This window comes from Danio rerio, chromosome 13 (genome assembly GCF_052040795.2).
Source record: "Danio rerio strain M-AB ecotype USA chromosome 13, GRCz13ab, whole genome shotgun sequence".
In the NCBI taxonomy this organism is placed as follows: Eukaryota; Metazoa; Chordata; class Actinopteri; order Cypriniformes; family Danionidae; genus Danio; species Danio rerio.
The window spans coordinates 33,771,233-33,793,813 of record NC_141033.1 but is presented as its reverse complement, the minus strand read 5'-3'; the positions used below and the strand labels follow the sequence as shown (position 1 = coordinate 33,793,813).

The 22,581-nt window shown below is 34.1% G+C and overlaps 1 protein-coding gene across 20 annotated transcripts in view; it reads right to left on the bottom strand.

The window, feature by feature from the left end:
• The window catches only part of ptpn20 (protein tyrosine phosphatase non-receptor type 20), a 71,575-nt gene that overhangs the window by 5,415 nt on the left and 43,579 nt on the right, over positions 1–22,581 (bottom strand). For 10 of the 20 annotated variants that reach the window (XR_015506077.1, XR_015506080.1, XR_015506078.1 and 7 more), the window contains 6 exons: positions 21,338–21,399; positions 21,019–21,092; positions 20,348–20,597; positions 19,014–19,159; positions 18,471–18,561; positions 489–823 (listed from right to left, as the gene is read on the bottom strand). Coding sequence is in view for 10 of the 20 variants with exons in the window: in XM_087279505.1 (XP_087135631.1) it covers positions 489–823; positions 18,471–18,561; positions 19,014–19,159; positions 20,348–20,496; positions 21,019–21,092; positions 21,338–21,399 (857 nt within the window). In the remaining 10 variants the exon portion in view is untranslated. The remainder of the gene's footprint in view (positions 1–488; positions 824–18,470; positions 18,562–19,013; positions 19,160–20,347; positions 20,598–21,018; positions 21,093–21,337; positions 21,400–22,581) is intronic. The other 10 variants (XM_087279505.1, XM_087279511.1, XM_087279508.1 and 7 more) reach the window with 1 other exon arrangement.

Sequence of the window (22,581 nt, the reverse complement as noted above, 5' to 3'; positions counted from 1 at the left end):
CACACACATACATATATACATATATATATATATATATATATATATTATATTTAATAATAAAAACAAAAAAAAATGAATAAAGTGGAATTTGAGCAACTTTGGAGAAAAAAAAAGTTAAATTAAATTGTTAAATTGACTATGTTTTAGTTTTTCCAATGCTGGGTTGTGGCTGGAAAGGCATCTGCTCCGTAAAACAAATGTCGGAATAGTCGGTGGTTCATTCTGCTGTGGCGACCCCTGATAAATTCGGAACTAAGCCAAAGGAAAATGATTTAATATGTTTTAGAATTTCAATTAACTGGATGTTTAATTTGGTCACTAAAATATAATTTAACCATTAAAACTGAGTCTTTAAAACTGAAATGAATAGCAAATGACAGCAATCAACTCATTTTATAATGGTAGCTTTTACACTGAAAAGGTTACAATAAGAAATATATTTGTTTTGGATGAAATGCACTATTTTCCATGAGGAACATGCTCCTAACCTTTTTTTCCACCATCTTGATGACCTTAATGTGGAAATAACCAAGCATCTGGTAGTTGTCCAGGAAGAGCTGGTAACGGCTGGTCTCTTTGGGGACGTCGAGCTTCTCGGGCCAGTATTTGTGGCATTTGACCCGTCCGCGCTCCACCTCTCGAGTCATCATGGCGATCACATCAGACCTGTTCTCCCACACCATCTGCCAGAAACTGTCCTGAGTGCCAGGCAAAGGGCCCTGAGCGGAGATGAAGAACAGCTCCTCCGAGCCCACCTTCATACGAATGTAGCTGGCATTGATGTAGCCCTCGTCCTCTCCCACAGGAACACGCGTCTTATCGTCTGAATGGTCAGAGAAATAGAGATTGTAGATTGTGATCAGTTAGTCCTAATAATAGTCCACACATTTATACACTGTAAAACAATCAGTTTTGTTATTATGAATGTCTGTGGGTCAAATATGAGCTGTCTATTTTTGTGTTTTGTGTGCATTAAAGGGATTGTTCAGCCAAAAATGAAAGTCTGTCATTTACTCATCCTTCACTTGTTCCAAACCTGTTGAACACAAAGGAAGACTTACTAAGAATGTTGAAAAGCAGCAGCCATTGATTTCTATAGTATTTTTGTCCCTACTATTGAAGTCAATGGCTGCTGTATTTTTTTTTATTTGTGTTTACAGAAGTTAAAAACCAATTAAGTGTGTATAAATGGTGTGGGAATTCAAATATTTAGAGTGAACTTATCTCTAAATAAATTTTGTAAAAGTGATTTTATATATACATACAGGAGAGATCAACATAAGTAATGTCATGTTTATCAATCCAAATTTGAAAGAATTTTTAGTCATGGCTATACAAAAATTATTAGCACAGTGCTTTTCCAAAATAACCAAAGATATGTCAACAAACAAAACACAGGTTAAAAAAAATCTGAGCTTTATCACGTTTGTACAATATACTTTTCACGTTCTCACAATATAATATCACTTTCTTACAATATAATATCATGTTTGTACAATATAATATCACATTCTTACAATATAATATCATGTTTGTACAATATAATTATCACATTCTTACAATATAATATCACGTTTGTACAATATACTTTTGTTCTTACAATATAATATCATGTTTGTACAATATAATTATCACGTTATTTGCCGCCATACGTGCGCACAGATGATGATGTGCGCGCGCGAGACTTTTTTTCTCGCGCTGGATCAGTTGAAATCATTGCTGGTTATTTCATAGCAGAAGTTGAAAAGAGGCTTGGGACACATTCCCGGATTCGCTCCAATCTGGGAACAGAAAATGTCACAATGGCAGACATGCAAAGATTCTTGCGATGGAGTATGGATCATAACGTCACTAACTGTTTTATTACTGGGTCTAGTAATCACAATCAGTAGCTGCAAAATTTCATCATGTCTCAATCCAAGCATAAAATAGAACTTAATTAATTCTGTAAGAAGAGACATTTTCTCACGCTCTGATCACACCAGGTAAACGTAGCCTAAGCAATAAAGTTTTCACGTAATAACGTGATAATTATATTGTACAAACATGATATTATATTGTAAGAACGTGATAATTATATTGTACAAACGTGATATTATATTGTAAGAACGTGAAAAGTATATTGTACAAACGTGATATTATATTGTAAGAACGTGATAATTATATTGTACAAACGTGATATTATATTGTAAGAACGTGAAAAGTATATTGTACAAACGTGATATTGTATTGTAAGAACGTGAAAAGTATATTGTACAAACGTGATGTTATATTGTAAGAACGTGAAAAGTATATTGTACAAACGTGATATTATATTGTAAGAACGTGAAAAGTATATTGTACAAACGTGATATTGTATTGTAAGAACGTGAAAAGTATATTGTACAAACGTGATATTATATTGTAAGAACGTGAAAAGTATATTGTACAAACATGATATTGTATTGTAAGAACGTGAAAAGTATATTGTACAAACGTGATGTTATATTGTAAGAACGTGAAAAGTATATTGTACAAACGTGATATTGTATTGTAAGAACGTGAAAAGTATATTGTACAAACGTGATGTTATATTGTAAGAACGTGAAAAGTATATTGTACAAACGTGATATTGTATTGTAAGAACGTGAAAAGTATATTGTACAAACGTGATGTTATATTGTAAGAACGTGAAAAGTATATTGTACAAACGTGATATTATATTGTAAGAACGTGAAAAGTATATTGTACAAACGTGATATTGTATTGTAAGAACGTGAAAAGTATATTGTACAAACGTGATATTATATTGTAAGAACGTGAAAAGTATATTGTACAAACATGATATTGTATTGTAAGAACGTGAAAAGTATATTGTACAAACGTGATATTATATTGTAAGAACGTGAAAAGTATATTGTACAAACGTGATATTGTATTGTAAGAACGTGAAAAGTATATTGTACAAACGTGATGTTATATTGTAAGAACGTGAAAAGTATATTGTACAAACGTGATATTATATTGTAAGAACGTGAAAAGTATATTGTACAAACGTGATATTATATTGTAAGAACGTGAAAAGTATATTGTAAGAACGTGAAAAGTATATTGTACAAACATGATATTATATTGTAAGAACGTGATAATTATATTGTACAAACGTGATATTGTATTGTAAGAACGTGAAAAGTATATTGTACAAACGTGATATTATATTGTAAGAACGTGAAAAGTATATTGTACAAACGTGATATTATATTGTAAGAACGTGAAAAGTATATTGTACAAACGTGATATTATATTGTAAGAACGTGAAAAGTATATTGTAAGAACGTGAAAAGTATATTGTAAGAACGTGAAAAGTATATTGTACAAACATGATATTATATTGTAAGAACGTGATAATTATATTGTACAAACGTGATATTATATTGTAAGAACGTGAAAAGTATATTGTAAGAACGTGAAAAGTATATTGTAAGAACGTGAAAAGTATATTGTACAAACATGATATTATATTGTAAGAACGTGATAATTATATTGTACAAACGTGATATTATATTGTAAGAACGTGAAAAGTATATTGTACAAACGTGATATTATATTGTAAGAACGTGAAAAGTATATTGTACAAACGTGATATTATATTGTAAGAACGTGAAAAGTATATTGTAAGAACGTGAAAAGTATATTGTACAAACATGATATTATATTGTAAGAACGTGATAATTATATTGTACAAACGTGATATTGTATTGTAAGAACGTGAAAAGTATATTGTACAAACGTGATATTATATTGTAAGAACGTGATAATTATATTGTACAAACGTGATATTATATTGTAAGAACGTGAAAAGTATATTGTACAAACGTGATATTGTATTGTAAGAACGTGAAAAGTATATTGTACAAACGTGATATTATATTGTAAGAACGTGAAAAGTATATTGTACAAACGTGATATTATATTGTAAGAACGTGAAAAGTATATTGTAAGAACGTGAAAAGTATATTGTAAGAACGTGAAAAGTATATTGTACAAACATGATATTATATTGTAAGAACGTGAAAAGTATATTGTACAAACGTGATGTTATATTGTAAGAACGTGAAAAGTATATTGTACAAACGTGATATTATATTGTAAGAACGTGAAAAGTATATTGTACAAACGTGATATTATATTGTAAGAACGTGAAAAGTATATTGTAAGAACGTGAAAAGTATATTGTAAGAACGTGAAAAGTATATTGTACAAACATGATATTATATTGTAAGAACGTGATAATTATATTGTACAAACGTGATATTATATTGTAAGAACGTGATATTATATTGTAAGAACGTGAAAAGTATATTGTACAAACGTGATATTATATTGTAAGAACGTGAAAAGTATATTGTACAAACGTGATATTATATTGTAAGAACGTGAAAAGTATATTGTAAGAACGTGAAAAGTATATTGTAAGAACGTGAAAAGTATATTGTACAAACATGATATTATATTGTAAGAACGTGATAATTATATTGTACAAACGTGATATTATATTGTAAGAACGTGATATTATATTGTAAGAACGTGAAAAGTATATTGTACAAACGTGATATTATATTGTAAGAACGTGAAAAGTATATTGTACAAACGTGATATTATATTGTAAGAACGTGAAAAGTATATTGTAAGAACGTGAAAAGTATATTGTAAGAACGTGAAAAGTATATTGTACAAACATGATATTATATTGTAAGAACGTGATAATTATATTGTACAAACGTGATATTATATTGTAAGAACGTGAAAAGTATATTGTACAAACGTGATATTATATTGTAAGAACGTGAAAAGTATATTGTACAAACGTGATATTATATTGTAAGAACGTGATAATTATATTGTACGAACGTGATATTATATTGTAAGAACGTGAAAAGTATATTGTACAAACATGATATTGTATTGTAAGAACGTGAAAAGTATATTGTACAAACGTGATGTTATATTGTAAGAACGTGAAAAGTATATTGTACAAACGTGATATTATATTGTAAGAACGTGATATTATATTGTAAGAACGTGAAAAGTATATTGTACAAACGTGATATTATATTGTAAGAACGTGAAAAGTATATTGTACAAACGTGATATTATATTGTAAGAACGTGAAAAGTATATTGTAAGAACGTGATATTATATTGTAAGAACGTGATAATTATATTGTACAAACGTGATATTATATTGTAAGAACGTGAAAAGTATATTGTACAAACGTGATATTATATTGTAAGAACGTGAAAAGTATATTGTACAAACATGATATTATATTGTAAGAACGTGATAATTATATTGTACAAACGTGATATTGTATTGTAAGAACGTGAAAAGTATATTGTACAAACGTGATATTATATTGTAAGAACGTGAAAAGTATATTGTACAAACGTGATATTATATTGTAAGAACGTGATAATTATATTGTACAAACGGGATATTATATTGTAAGAACGTGAAAAGTATATTGTACAAACGTGATGTTATATTGTAAGAACGTGAAAAGTATATTGTACAAACGTGATATTATATTGTAGGAACGTGAAAAGTATATTGTACAAACGTGATATTATATTGTAGGAACGTGAAAAGTATATTGTACAAACGTGATATTATATTGTAAGAACGTGAAAAGTATATTGTACAAACCTGATATTATATTGTAAGAACGTGAAAAGTATATTGTACAAATGTGATATTGTATTGTAAGAACGTGAAAAGTATATTGTACAAACGTGATATTATATTGTAAGAACGTGAAAAGTATATTGTACAAACGTGATATTGTATTGTAAGAACGTGAAAAGTATATTGTACAAACGTGATGTTATATTGTAAGAACGTGAAAAGTATATTGTACAAACGTGATATTATATTGTAAGAACGTGAAAAGTATATTGTAAGAACGTGAAAAGTATATTGTAAGAACGTGAAAAGTATATTGTACAAACATGATATTATATTGTAAGAACGTGATAATTATATTGTACAAACGTGATATTGTATTGTAAGAACGTGAAAAGTATATTGTACAAACGTGATATTATATTGTAAGAACGTGATAATTATATTGTACAAACGTGATATTATATTGTAAGAACGTGAAAAGTATATTGTACAAACGTGATATTGTATTGTAAGAACGTGAAAAGTATATTGTACAAACGTGATATTATATTGTAAGAACGTGAAAAGTATATTGTACAAACATGATATTATATTGTAAGAACGTGATAATTATATTGTACAAACGTGATATTGTATTGTAAGAACGTGAAAAGTATATTGTACAAACGTGATATTATATTGTAAGAACGTGATAATTATATTGTACAAACGTGATATTATATTGTAAGAACGTGAAAAGTATATTGTACAAACGTGATATTGTATTGTAAGAACGTGAAAAGTATATTGTACAAACGTGATATTATATTGTAAGAACGTGAAAAGTATATTGTACAAACGTGATATTATATTGTAAGAACGTGAAAAGTATATTGTACAAACGTGATATTATATTGTAAGAACGTGAAAAGTATATTGTAAGAACGTGAAAAGTATATTGTAAGAACGTGAAAAGTATATTGTACAAACATGATATTATATTGTAAGAACGTGATAATTATATTGTACAAACGTGATATTATATTGTAAGAACGTGAAAAGTATATTGTACAAACGTGATATTATATTGTAAGAACGTGAAAAGTATATTGTACAAACGTGATATTATATTGTAAGAACGTGAAAAGTATATTGTAAGAACGTGAAAAGTATATTGTACAAACATGATATTATATTGTAAGAACGTGATAATTATATTGTACAAACGTGATATTGTATTGTAAGAACGTGAAAAGTATATTGTACAAACGTGATATTATATTGTAAGAACGTGATAATTATATTGTACAAACGTGATATTATATTGTAAGAACGTGAAAAGTATATTGTACAAACGTGATATTGTATTGTAAGAACGTGAAAAGTATATTGTACAAACGTGATATTATATTGTAAGAACGTGAAAAGTATATTGTACAAACGTGATATTATATTGTAAGAACGTGAAAAGTATATTGTAAGAACGTGAAAAGTATATTGTAAGAACGTGAAAAGTATATTGTACAAACATGATATTATATTGTAAGAACGTGAAAAGTATATTGTACAAACGTGATGTTATATTGTAAGAACGTGAAAAGTATATTGTACAAACGTGATATTATATTGTAAGAACGTGAAAAGTATATTGTACAAACGTGATATTATTTTGTAAGAACGTGAAAAGTATATTGTAAGAACGTGAAAAGTATATTGTAAGAACGTGAAAAGTATATTGTACAAACATGATATTATATTGTAAGAACGTGATAATTATATTGTACAAACGTGATATTATATTGTAAGAACGTGATATTATATTGTAAGAACGTGAAAAGTATATTGTACAAACGTGATATTATATTGTAAGAACGTGAAAAGTATATTGTACAAACGTGATATTATATTGTAAGAACGTGAAAAGTATATTGTAAGAACGTGAAAAGTATATTGTAAGAACGTGAAAAGTATATTGTACAAACATGATATTATATTGTAAGAACGTGATAATTATATTGTACAAACGTGATATTATATTGTAAGAACGTGATATTATATTGTAAGAACGTGAAAAGTATATTGTACAAACGTGATATTATATTGTAAGAACGTGAAAAGTATATTGTACAAACGTGATATTATATTGTAAGAACGTGAAAAGTATATTGTAAGAACGTGAAAAGTATATTGTAAGAACGTGAAAAGTATATTGTACAAACATGATATTATATTGTAAGAACGTGATAATTATATTGTACAAACGTGATATTATATTGTAAGAACGTGAAAAGTATATTGTACAAACGTGATATTATATTGTAAGAACGTGAAAAGTATATTGTACAAACGTGATATTATATTGTAAGAACGTGATAATTATATTGTACGAACGTGATATTATATTGTAAGAACGTGAAAAGTATATTGTACAAACATGATATTATATTGTAAGAACGTGAAAAGTATATTGTACAAACGTGATATTATATTGTAAGAACGTGAAAAGTATATTGTACAAACGTGATATTATATTGTAAGAACGTGAAAAGTATATTGTACAAACGTGATATTATATTGTAAGAACGTGAAAAGTATATTGTACAAACGTGATATTATATTGTAAGAACGTGAAAAGTATATTGTAAGAACGTGATATTATATTGTAAGAACGTGATAATTATATTGTACAAACGTGATATTATATTGTAAGAACGTGAAAAGTATATTGTACAAACGTGATATTATATTGTAAGAACGTGAAAAGTATATTGTACAAACATGATATTATATTGTAAGAACGTGATAATTATATTGTACAAACGTGATATTGTATTGTAAGAACGTGAAAAGTATATTGTACAAACGTGATATTATATTGTAAGAACGTGAAAAGTATATTGTACAAACGTGATATTATATTGTAAGAACGTGATAATTATATTGTACAAACGGGATATTATATTGTAAGAACGTGAAAAGTATATTGTACAAACGTGATGTTATATTGTAAGAACGTGAAAAGTATATTGTACAAACGTGATATTATATTGTAGGAACGTGAAAAGTATATTGTACAAACGTGATATTATATTGTAGGAACGTGAAAAGTATATTGTACAAACGTGATATTATATTGTAAGAACGTGAAAAGTATATTGTACAAACCTGATATTATATTGTAAGAACGTGAAAAGTATATTGTACAAACGTGATATTGTATTGTAAGAACGTGAAAAGTATATTGTACAAACGTGATATTATATTGTAAGAACGTGAAAAGTATATTGTACAAACGTGATGTTATATTGTAAGAACGTGAAAAGTATATTGTACAAACGTGATATTATATTGTAGGAACGTGAAAAGTATATTGTACAAACGTGATATTATATTGTAAGAACGTGAAAAGTATATTGTACAAACGTGATATTATATTGTAAGAACGTGAAAAGTATATTGTACAAACCTGATATTATATTGTAAGAACGTGAAAAGTATATTGTAAGAACGTGAAAAGTATATTGTAAGAACATGAAAAGTATATTGTACAAACGTGATAAAGCTCAGATTTTTTTTTACCTGGGTGGCAGCTCTACGCTTCCGTAGTATATTTCTTTGGTCTTCATCTGAAAATCATTTTATCTGAGGGTTTCAGTTAGTTTAGATCGACTCAACATCTTGCAAAGTCAGGGAAAACTAAAACATTTGGCTGCCAATTCAAAAGAGTTTGTCAGAAAATTAAGGATTTTAATAACTAGGAGGAATCTGAAAGTCTCATTTTTTTAATACTGTGCTTTAAAATACATGTAATGGCTTTAAAACTGCTATTATACTACTATTATGAAAACTTCAAGTAGGACTAAGCCTCAAAATGTTTTAAATTATAGTTCGTTCTCTTTTATTAATAATAATCTTTTAGGGTTTTTACACTTTTTACTGGACAGGGTAGTGACGATTATAGACAGGAAAGCGCATCCGGTGTGTGACCTGCTTATGATTATTTAAAATAAAATGAATGCAGTTTTCCATTAGAAGCTGGATATTCACAGATTGTTGTCACAAACTGTGTTTAAACCCCTTTAAAAGTGATTTTTGCATAAGAGACCATACATTTAAATGTTTCAAAAAACGTGTGGGGGAAAAAAGTCAAAATTTGAGTGAAATAATGTTTCAGCATTTGTTCATGAAATATGGATAGTCAGAGCTTGTTGGCTTTCTTCTGTAAATCAGGCTACAAATGTATAATCATTACAACAAAATCAGTACATTTCACTCAGAAATAAACTCTGACACATTAAAAAAGCTTTTTCCTTTTTGTTCATGACCCCTGTTTCTTGGCCAATATCTGAGTACACTTAAGCCTGAATAAGCATGGATGTTATTTGGCCATAATATAAGATAAGAAAACAACAGTTTGGCTCTTGATGACAACTCAAATCCCACAGGGCAACTAAACCATCGAGAGTTCATTATGGAAACCAGAAGGTAGTGTATACAATTTTTCTCTTTAAAAATCAATGCATGAACAAACAAACAAACCTCTTGTGTATTAACTATCAAATGCATGTTTCCCAAACCACAAACTCGTTTTTATTTGAAACGCAGGTAGGAGATTTATAACAGGGCCTCAGCATTCCTGTAATGAGCTGATTGCTGTTGTTGGCTTCGGTAGCCAACGGTGTTATTAATCTACAGACCAAGAATGCAGCGATTTTGGTTTCACCATCGAGGTGAAGGAACAAATTGTACCGAGGTACAACAAATAGCTGCAAAGAAATGAAACAAGCTCTCAAGGTCATGCTGGTTGGAAACACAGTGAGAAGAATGAGCTCATGCTATTCTCATGAAGGCTTAAGACTGACTAACTGACTAAAAAACATTTATACTTTAAAATTATATTAGTGAAATCACCACTTTTTGATGACTGGAATCACAAAATATATCATTTTATTTTTTGTTTATTATTTTAGCTATAATACGTTATATTTTCATTTCAGACTATTCCAACGTTTTTGGTCTGTAAATTATTGCTGTAACAAAGATGAATTAAATGTTTTAAAAATGGGCAAAAAGTTTCTATTTTATAAACATACTGTTGTTTGGAACTTTCCATAAGTCAAATAGAAATATTCTTGGTACTAAAATTTTTAAAACGCTTATTTCCTGCTAACATTTAAGCGATGTTAAGCGCGTTCTTAAACATAGATGATTTGCCATAGTATTCACCAGTGCTCAACGGAAATGACTTTGATTGGCCATGAAGGTCATAAGTTCACTGCTCTTCACCAAGTGCAAACAAAGATACACAGACACTGGAGCGTTTTAAAGTCGAGAAGATCAGTCGAGTCATTAGCGGATTGTTCCTCTGTGTTTACACTTGGAACTAGGGTTGTAACAATATACCGGTATGACGGTCTACCACGATTTGAACGTGCACGATTATCATACCATGAACAATTGCATATCAATGGTTTTAACCCTTAAAGACCGAGACAGCCGCCCGCGGCTAAAAATAAGCATTGCTCTTAAATGTTTAATAACTTTTGATCCGCTGATCCGATTCATACAATTCAAAGATTGGCATAAAGAAGAGAATCTCAGCTTTCCAGTGCTGTATCACATAACATTCGCGGCTCCGGAGGCTCCGGAATCAGGGCGGTTACGTCATCAAAATTTGACAGCGCTGATTTGACAAAGAAACGCTCGTCACTGTGTCTCCGGACAAACCAGACATGATACATTGATGCATTGTCCCTCCTCCATGCCCAGATTGGTTCAAACTCGCTATATCACAACCAATAAGCATAGGTTTCGCTTTTGTTTGTGGACCAAAAACGAGCTTTTTGAACAACACAGAATGAGAGATAGGCATACATTTATGCGCGGCTAAATAAAACGCAAAAAAAAAGTTTTGCATGAAATAATTCTCATACTAAGTACTTTTGCATGCACAGCAGCACAGAAACATGACAAAACAGTGACACAGCAAAGACGAACTGCTGCTCTTGCTGTTTTCAAAAGACGCAAATGAAGGTGCAGCTGTTTGTCTGCATTGCAGACAACCATATCCAAATCCATATCCACAGACAACCATATCCATGCTGGCACATAAAACCTAAGGATGTTCCATATTGAATCTAGTTTCGTTATGTAACTATTTATAGTATAGTAAATATTTATATCTATTTTTTACTGAGGATTTGCACCATGTTTATTTGGACTTTATTTGGACTTTGACACATTATTTATTTTTTTCTTATTTTTTTATTTGTTCATTGTAAGTGGTGTTGTTTATAGTAACTGAAAATATATTATTTGGAAAAAGTCAAATTTGCTTCACTGTTCTATTATTTTGTAACATTTGTAACATACCGTATACCGCGAAACCGTCAAACCGTAGTATTGTTTTAGACGATTATCATACCGTAAAAAATTCATACCGTTACAACCCTACTTGGAACATATTGGTGAAGTGCAGTGGACCTTCACGGCCAATCACAGTAGTTTCTGGTGTGGACTGGTGAATACTATGGCAAATCAGCAGTGTTTAATATAGCAATCAACAGCGCTTAATTGTTAGCAGGAAAGTCTATATAGTAAAAGAATCACTTCATTAGCTAAAGTTTGATAAACGGCATCTAAAATGTGTGTTTGGGAAAGGAAACGTTAGCTGACTAGTGCCATTTACCTTCGCTGAAAATGAGGTCCGATATCCCTTTTTATTTTCACTATCCATTCAGATAGGACCTTCGAGTCACTCGGAAAGCGATGAAATGATAAATTTGTGTCTCTTTCTCTTCGTTGATAAGATATACAGCCAGGTACACTGGCGCAGACTCCGTGATACTTCTGGGTTTCTTCCCACCGCAGCCTTGCTTAAAATGGCAGCTGCGTGAAATCGGTCTATGGATGAGTTTTTAATTTTTAAGTAACTGTACTTAAAACTAAAATCAGATTAAATAAATAAACAAGTGTTTTCTTCATGTGTCATGCAACAATGTCAATAATAAATAAAAAGATTTCCTTCACTTTAGGAAGGTCACATTTGTTAGTAGCGTGTTTTCTCCTGTGCGCAATGTACAGAGAGAATACTAAAGCCACTGCTGTTGTAACTCTCTGAAGGGGGCTCTTGTGAAAACATGTTCAACAGCTCAGAAGAGGAAAGGGCTGAAAAATAAAACCGAGAAAGAGAAGAAGATAAACAAAAGGGGGTCGCATGTAAGCAGGGGAAGCGTGTGTCACTGGGAGTAGGTAAATTCGCCCTCCACAATGGGTGGCATCGGCTTCCTGGAGAAGTTCGCAGCCCCTTGAACTCTCTCCAGTAATAACAGTGGTTTAAGTCCCAGGGGCCTCACACTTTTCAATCCAGCGTGCTTTATTCAGGGAACAGAAGCCCAGTGAGCTGCCATGATAATAAACAAACACTCCAGGGCCAAACTACAGCCAGTTTCCCTCCCGCCAGCACATGAAGCACAGTATTGTGCCTATTCTGTTCACAGAGACCCCTTCATTTGAACAAAAGTGACCCTGCACATGTATGGATGTTTCCTATTAACAGTCAAAGCAGATCTGTGAGTCACACATCTCCTGTTGGACTTTTTCAGGGTTACTTTGTTATGATGGCAAACAACGCCTTTGACCTCCTTACATTTCACACCAGCAAATAACTGAGTCCGTACAAACAGGATAACGGTGAAAATGCCAGCTCATGGGTGAGGAGATCCGGAAAGCCGCAAAGAGGTGCCGGATAGAGTGTGAAAAAGCGAGTCCAAGATGGTTACACTAGCAATGTAATCCAATATGTTGGACACCAGGGAGTAAATAACCAGGGATTGGTTACATTTCACTTAATTGCTGTGTCATGTGCTCCACTGTTTATGGGTAAATGTATACAAGGGTCACGTTCACTGTTGTCTAACACTGAACACATTCAAGCAGGAGATTTGTGACTCAGATAAATTTAAATGGAACAAATTGTGATATTTTACTATTGTAAAACTTTATAATCTTACTTTAACATAACAGATTTTTTTTCAGCAAGTGTGCATGACTTGAACATTCTATTTATCAAATACTGTAATTCTGACATCTGTGATGTTTATAAAAAAAAAAAAACAATACCGCTGATAATATGAAATTTTTGAGAAAAAAAAACATATTTCTATTTTCTAAAAAAATATGGACATTAGCACATGTTATCTGAATGTAGAGTAATACTTATACTACTAAAAATATATGCCAAACTAGGGGCGTACTCACACTATGCTATGCGAACCCTGCCCAGGCCCGTTTCCCAGATCCTTTGAGAAGTGTGAGTGCTCTGAATCAGGCTCAGGCACAGTTCACTTGGCCGGCCCTGGCCCGGTTGGAGAGCCAACCTCCCGCTCTCCTTCGGGAAGCCAATACGGAAGTAACTGAAACTGCAATTAATCGAAATTCCGCTAGTGCTGGCTCCATAATACAGCAAATGTCAATTGAGCCCACTGTTAGAATGGCCAACTTTACAGCCTTGTACAAAGAACGATTTTGGTTCATATAGCTAATATTACCCTTTATGACAACTGTGAGGGGGTGAATTTATTTTATATCTCATCCGTTTCCTTTATATTAGGCTATATTAGGTTTGCATAATTAAGGGCATGGCCACTTGAGTGACAGCTAGGTCCCGCTGGTCGCAGTCACTTCACCTCAGCTGACTCCGGCAGATTAGCTGCTGAACTCTGCATTTTTGTGTTGTTTTATGTGGCTTTATACTGTCAGTTGCCTTATGGTTTTTATTTCTTACAACTATCAGATAATATGGGATGCTTTGTGCACTTAATTGTGCTCACAAACCATTCACGTGGCCTCTGTTTCCCATGTGAGTAAAGTTATATACTTATACACCTTCTCTATAAATGTATTTGTTTTATTTGAGATAATTTATCATTTATATTTTTCTTTAGACCTGTAAAGCACTCCAGAATCTGACAGATTGGTTAGCTGTAGGCTCTAGAACAGTCATCTGAAGCGTTATCATACATTGTTATGCTGGATTTCATCAATAGCCTTGCATTTACTAACACAGACTATATCTGAAGTGTTTCTAAGTCATTTGCATTTTCCTCCTGTAGAAAAACGTCATAAGAACAATGTTTGGTGGCTCAATGTATTAGAGAGCTTTTAAAGGTCTAAACACTTAATTGATCCAGTGTAGTGTACAGCCAAGCACATGTGGTCAGAACACAAACGAGTCACAGGTAATAAAGTATTAAGCGTTTTCATAAAGTAAAGTCTGTCTAAGCCAGGTCCAAGCAAAATGCCAGCAAGTGTCTGTAGCTCTGCTCACTCTCCGCATCTTTGTCCTTGTTTGGTATCCTGCCGTGGGTGCGATGATGCACGAACAAAATGGCGACAGTTAGCCGCGCCTACTTGTGGATTCTTTAGCAGTGTTCAGAAACCTATGGGTGACGTCACAGATACTGCTCCATATATTTTACAGTCTATGGCCACAGCGCAGTTCACTTGTGCTTTGGCGTGGTATGCTTGTGTGTGAGTGCAAACTGTCAGTTCGCAAACTGTCGTAGATTATTAAAGACGCAAACCCCTCACTGCACAGCTACACTTTTAGCAAACCTCCTAATTCCTGGTAAGCATGAGGACTTTATGATTGTTTATGAGTGTCAAAAGTGGATAATCTATTTGGTGAAATATTTGACTGCTTGTCACTGCATATTTAACGACTTCAATTATAGAACTAAAGAAATCTCCACTATGCTGAGTGAAAGTGCTTACTGAACAGCGCATCATCGATGACGTAAGCGTGCCCAGGCCCGAATGTATTGTGGGTGCACGTCGTCGGGGGAGACGGGAGAGGGGACAAGCATGCTTTGGCCCGATTCAAGGCAACTGTACATAGTGTGAGTCTCCCCTAAGATACCGATCACACAGAGTGCACTTATACATTTCAAAAACATGAGGCACAACACACTGCCTTTTTTGTTTACAAGGAAAAGGAGTATGGTGCACCTTTTTTGTCACTATGTCACTAGGTAACAACTAAATCAGCTGTGAGTGACGTAACATGCATTTTCTGCTCAGAGTTGACTTTTTTCAACTGCAAGCACACAGGGCACAGCGGCAAAAACGCAAGGCGCAGCAGACGGTTAAAGCCTCATGCCTCATTCACACTAGCAGCAACTTTGTAGTTGCCTGCTGCTCTAGGTGGCGACCTGCTGCAAACGCAGGTCTGTGTAGTTCTAAAGCACGAATACAAGAGTGGATCACGTGAACTCTACTGGTGCTCATATTGGCTGTCGCTCAAGAAAGTTGCTCTTCATTTGCATAAAGTTAAAGAATTCTCAACTCGCTCGACACACCCACCAGGTCGCCAACCAAAGATTTATACACTAGATATCGCATACGGACCCTGAGCATGTGTCAATAGTGCCACCACATTTGTACAGTGCTCCCAGGACAAATGTCATTCAACCTTACTTGTTAAGACAGTGTGCCAATGTGAAGATGCTGGACTTTAGCGCTGTGTACGGATGTAGTAATGAGCAAACAAAGAAAACAGAAAGAAACCTGTAATATTGTTGGCTAATTACTTAAGTGAATAAATTGCTCATAATGGAGATTCATTCACAAACGAATCGCTCCCTCCGTTAGAATGAAAAGTGAAAGCGGGAGAAGGGGTGTGTTTCAGGACACGAATTACATCAAATTTAACAGGAAGGTAGGAAAATACATTTGCATGCACACAAACACATGCTCTTTGTCGGCAATGCTGTGAGCTCACTTATCCATCGATGTAGAAAAATAATGTAAAATTATAATTTTCGTAATTAAAAAAAATATTTGTGTACTGACCACCTGGAAAACTCCCGATCGTAGATATACTGTATGTATATATGTGTGTTTATCTATGGCTCTGGATGACCAGTCCTCCACTGCACCTTTATCCTGCATTAATTTGAAAGGAGCGCTACCCTGTACTACAATGGCGGCTCTATTGACATATTCCTTTCAATAGGCAACAACAGTGTAGGCGACATCTAATGTAAACATCTATGGTCGCCAACGGTCAGTGTTATCATCACTCTCGCAGACAGAGGTCACCGGAAGTCGCTCGCTCTCCGTTGAAAAAAGCTTGTCGCTTTGCTTTATGTCTCATTCACACTAGCAGCGACTTTATAGCTGCCTGTTGTTCTGGGTGATCTGCTGCAAACACCTATAGCATGGAGAATACTACCAGCCTCTGCAGGAGCTGAGAGAAGATCACGTGAGCTCTACTGGGCTCCTATTGGCTGTTGCTCAAGAAAGTTGCTCTTCATTTGCATAAAGTTTAAGGATACTCAACTTTGTCGTGTCGCTTGACACACCCACTTGGTCGCCAACTGTCACTGTCGCTCATGTAGACGGAGATCATTCACTCTCCATTGAAATAAACAGGGACTTGTTGCTTTGCTGCTACAAGTCGCTTGTATTGTGAATAAAATGCGAGGCGTACAGGGCGCAGCACGCAAAACACTCATGGCTGTAAGTAAACCATTCAAAACATGAACCTCTCAACACAAAAAGCGAGTTCGGTGTTATTGGCTGTGAAGACTGTTATGATATTTATGATTTGTTAAACCCAAGCTCATTCTGAAAATGTAGTTTCTGGAGACCACGAAATACGTCCCGGGAGTTTCTTTTAAGCGAACGCTACGGGGCGGTATGAAGCTGTTCGCTTTCTTGCTTACCGGCTGACCGATTACCTCCGTGTGGAGGGCTTTCCCGCCGCAATCAGTTTGTCCAGTCAGCTCATCATGTGCGTCGACGGACTTCAGATGCAAAGAGGAGGAGTTGACCACAGTGATCGGGTTCGATTCCGGGGAAGAGCAGTTCCAGAAATCAGGTAAGACAAAAACAGAATCCAAAAAAATAAAGTGAACGAGTTCATAACAGGGTGAGAAGGTGGTGAAATCCAAAAACGTGGTGAAAAAAACAGATGAGGGATTTTCTTTACTAGATGGCTTTTCTAAATTGTTGCTCGGGTTTAGGGAAGTGAGCGGGTGGGCGGGTCAATCGGTAAAACTGGTTGGGTTTAGGGAAGGAAGCGGATGGGTCAGCCGATTGGCCGGTCGCGCAGTCAATCATTCAGTCAGTCAGACACCGGCCTCTGGTGGGTTGACGCGAGAACAACGTGGGCATGAACGGCACTCACGAGAGACATTCGAGATACGAAAAAGCGCACACATCGGCCTCTTGTGGATTCGCAAAAACAAAAACTGCAAAAATACGTACCTCCCGGGACGTATTTCGCGGTCTCCAGAAATGTCCACGGGACTACATTTTCAGAATGAGCCTGGGTTGAATATGTTATGATATAAAGTACTGATATTTAGAGTTTTGATTTATTTATTGAATTATTAATTTGACTAATTAGTCCTTTTTGACACAGAATCATCATCTGTATTGGCTTTACAGTGTTGCATAATATTTCACAAAAAAAAAATTGTTCATTGGACAATAGTCATTTAAATGTAATGAATTATTCTGTTTTGCTACAGTATAAAACTGTATACTGTGACTTTAAAATGATATACAGTAGGACAATGTTATTTAATTTACCATCAAAAACCAAGCTTGTATTCATTTTACAGTTAACATCTGCATTTTTTTTGTAAGACCTTCCTGGAATTTGTGTACAGTGTGTGGTCCATGTGGTTTCAGAATGGTGTGAAAAAGTACACCCAAAAATCTTTTTTATGAGAACTGAGGCTTACAAACTGTAAAACAGCAATAAAACTCCAAACTAAGGAGAGTTTTTGGTGGATTATGGGAGAAGCAGAGGGACTTACAAGGCAGGATTTCCCTGTATCTGTTCTTTTCCCGGTTTTCAGGTGCTTTTCCAACCAGGCAGTTGTCTGAAGGGTTTAAATGCTCCAAAGCCTATAAAAACAGCCATAGTATCATTAAATGTCAGACATTAAGTTACCTTCAAAACGATAAACCAAAATAATATTTCTGAAAACTATATATAGATGTGTCTGCTTCTATAAAACCATAACATTCAATATATTTAAAGGGCCAGTTCACACAGAATTAAAAATTATGTCATAATGTACTCGTTTCAAACACATTTAAGTTTTCTTTTGAATGCATTTTAATGAATGTTGGAAACTGGAAGCCATTAAGTTCCATTTCCCACCACTGTAGAATGGCTACATGTTATCAACATTCAACAAAATACCTTCAATCATGTTCAACAACAACAACAACAAAAATTCACTCATTCACTCAATTGAGGGTCAGTAAATGTGTTATTTGTGGGTAAACTATTGCTTTAAGTAATGTGCTATATGCTTTATATATACATTATACTGATGCTGACCAGAACTTACCATAAACTCTTTGACCAGATCTTGCTTTTCTAGCTGCTCGAGGGCCTGGATGAGGGCTTTGACCCTGGAGCCGGTGTACTGCCCATTCTTAGGAGGAGAAATCACTGCAAGACTGGAAAGCTCCTCTTCTGACACGATTGGCCGACCTGGATGTATTGCAGATTGTTTTAGTTTAGATGACATGATTGATCTTAACTGCATATATAGATGGATGGGTGGCTAGAATGGTGGAAAGGGTGATTTAAGTGACTTTGTAAGTAACTTTTTAATTTCAGTAACTTTGTCAGACATGCTGATTTAAATAGAAAAAGATCACATACAGTTCAACTATTTCTACATTTTACAGAAAATTGTTCAAAAAGGAGAAATATGGCTGTGGGAGCTACATAAATGACTTGTTGAGACTGGTTAAGCTAACAGAAAGACAAGCGTAACTCTGTTGTGACAGTAACAGTAACCACTCATAGGTCATTAACCACACCTGAGAGAGAACATCTCTGAATCCACAACAAATTGAAACTTGATGCAACAGGGTTACAGTAGCAGAGCACATTAGAGCCACTCCTTCAGCTGAGAACATCAATCAAGTCTACAGTTCACACGGACATGTGAAACTTGGAAAAAACTTGTCTGGTCTGACAAGTCTTGATTTCTGCTTCCATATTCATAAATTACTAATGGTCAGGTCAGAATTTAGCATTAAAAACAATTAAGCATGTATCCATCCTCGCCCTAATCAATCTAAATGAACCATCTGGTGAAATTGTAACCACATCGCAATATATATCACAGAAATACAAAATATGGTAATATCAGATTTTTCCAATATCCCAGCACTAATTCAAGTAAACAAATATTTGTAAAACTAATTTCCATGACTTTTCCAAAATTTTGTGGGTTTTTCTGTTTTTCCAAAACTTTTCCAGGCCTGGAAAATGCGATGTCAAAATTCCATGACTTTTCCAGGTTTTCCATGACCGTATGAACCCTGTTGGTACACTTTAATTTAAATACCAATTCCCACTATTAATATACTGGCTGTTCATTACTTCTTATAATTCTACATACCTAATTACCAATACCTAAAACTACTAACGTTACCCTACTAATTATTGATAATTAGTAGTTTATTGAACAACTTGAATAAAAGTTCACTATACTCAAATGACCTCCACAGCAAGGCATTTCTAGGTCCAACCTTGTAGGCCTAAGTTACTAAAGTAGCCAATGAGTGTGTACATTGTTAACTTCGTTTAATTATTACTAAGACTTTGAATTTATGTTAAAAAAACAGACACACAGACACACACAAAAGATAATGTAGTCTCATTTACCTGTCAGAGGTATAGTCTCTGGAGGCGAAGGCTGGGAAGCACAGTCGTCATCGTCACCATCTTCTTCCTCGTCACTGCTCCAGCCGTCCGACTGGCTGTGCTCTGTTTTCATGGCAGAATTTTCTAGATGCTGCTTCTGGGGGTCTGTCCTGAAGGGGGTACGGGGCAGGAATGAGCAGAGACCTTGACCACATTGCTACGTTCCGGGGCCTGTTATCATGCAAGGCTGATTTTCCTGCGATTTTTCCACCTAAAATGTAAAAAAGCTGCTAATTGCAAGTGCTGCGTACTATAACAAGTGCGGCACGCAGGCCAGCCTAACTAGGAGCCAAAGCTGTGATTATTATTGGGCCTGTATTTTATTAATGACTCTTTAGCGCCTCCCTGTGGCGGTTCCCTGTGAGAGCTAGGTTAAGAAAAAAACAAACACAAACAGAATAAAACAAAAACTTCAATGAAATTCAGTCCTCATGACTTATTTTCAGTTACGACATGTTATAAACGTATGAGTATTTGCTAGTTTTCATGTCTGACCAAGTGTCAGTTAATTCAGAGCATGCTACAAACTTTCAGGTGTCCTACTGTACAATCCTCCCTCAGCACTCGTAGTGATAAATGTTATACGGCAGAAGGATTAACAAAAAGTTAGGAAGATAATTAAAGACACTCACTTTTCTTGTAGCATGTCTGTGACTCCCAGAGACGGACAACACCTCTGACAGGTAGGTGTACAGTTTCGACTTTCCTACAGGCAAGAGACAGAAAGAAAAAGGAGAAAGAGAGAGAAAGAGGAGACATGTGATGAGTTAACATACTGTCATCTGAGTTTCCTCTGTAGGCGGTGCTTGCTAATTAATTTCATGGAGAAGCTCTTTAGGTGCTGGAACTTGTCACAGACATCTTCAAATCTGTAATTTACTAGATTGAGCCATCATCTCAGTGTAGTAATGTACACGCTCACATTTAGAAATGATAGTGAAAAACATATACCTGCTCACATTCAGGACAGTCTGAGTGGAAAGACACGTGATCTGGATGTGCTTCAGTTTGTGCTGTAAGAAAAGAAGCATCATCTCAGAAGGGGACGATGAAAACCTCAAAACTAAATATCTCGGTTTTTAACAAGAGCCACGTGTGTCGTTTTTTTTCAGTTTAAAAGACTGGCTAATATGAAAACTGAACAATATGATTAACTAGTTCATTTTCAAAATTATTTTAATTAGTTTATCAAATTTTTAAAATAATTTATTATAATTATTCACACTAAATATATTCCTAAATTGTTTTTTATATAATTTAATGATGACAAATGGTGAAAGATGTCAAGCATAGGCTACTGTTTAAATGTTTAAAGACGATTTGAAAAAAGTCATATGCTCACCATAAATATCAATAAATACATGAATTTATTTAATTAAACGGATTCATTTATTCAAATTTGTTTATATTTTACAAGTATTTTCTGTAATGGAAAATAGGTTTTCATCATCTTTAGGTTTCACGAACCTTCAGAAAAGATTATAATAAACACTCATTCATTCATTCATTTTCTTGTCCGCTTATTCCCTTTATTAATCCGGGGTCGCCACAGCGGAATGAACCGACAACTTATCCAGCAAGTTTTTACGCAGCGGATGCACTTCCAGCCGCAACCCATCTCTAGGAAACATCCACGCATATTTACACACACACTCAAACACTACGGACAATTTAGCCTACCCAATTCACCTGTGCCACTTGTCTTTGGACTGTGGGGGAAATCGGAGCACCTGGAGGAAACCCACGCGAACGTAGGGAGAACATGCAAACTCCACACAAAAACGCCAACTGAGCCGAGGCTCGAACCAGCGACCTTCTTGCTGTGAGGCGACAGCACTACCTACTACGCCACTGCTTCGCCCATAAACACTTATTATAATTGTAAGAGTGTTATTATAAGCGTGTTTTATTAATTATTTAAAACAGAAATTTTGTCAAACATTTATAGTCAATTTAATTCAGCTTAAGGATATGTGCTGAAAAAGTATTAAAGCATTTATTATTAAAAATAAATCTTTCTTTTCTTAAAGTTTTGAAAAGCACATATTTTGCATGAAAAATATTTCTTGAAAGTTTTGTTAAAATTTTAAAAACGGATCTAATCTAAACACTGATTTATCTATCGATAATGCTATTGTTCTATTTTCTATTTTTTGTCAATCCACTATTTATAAGGTATTGCTTTGAATAGCACT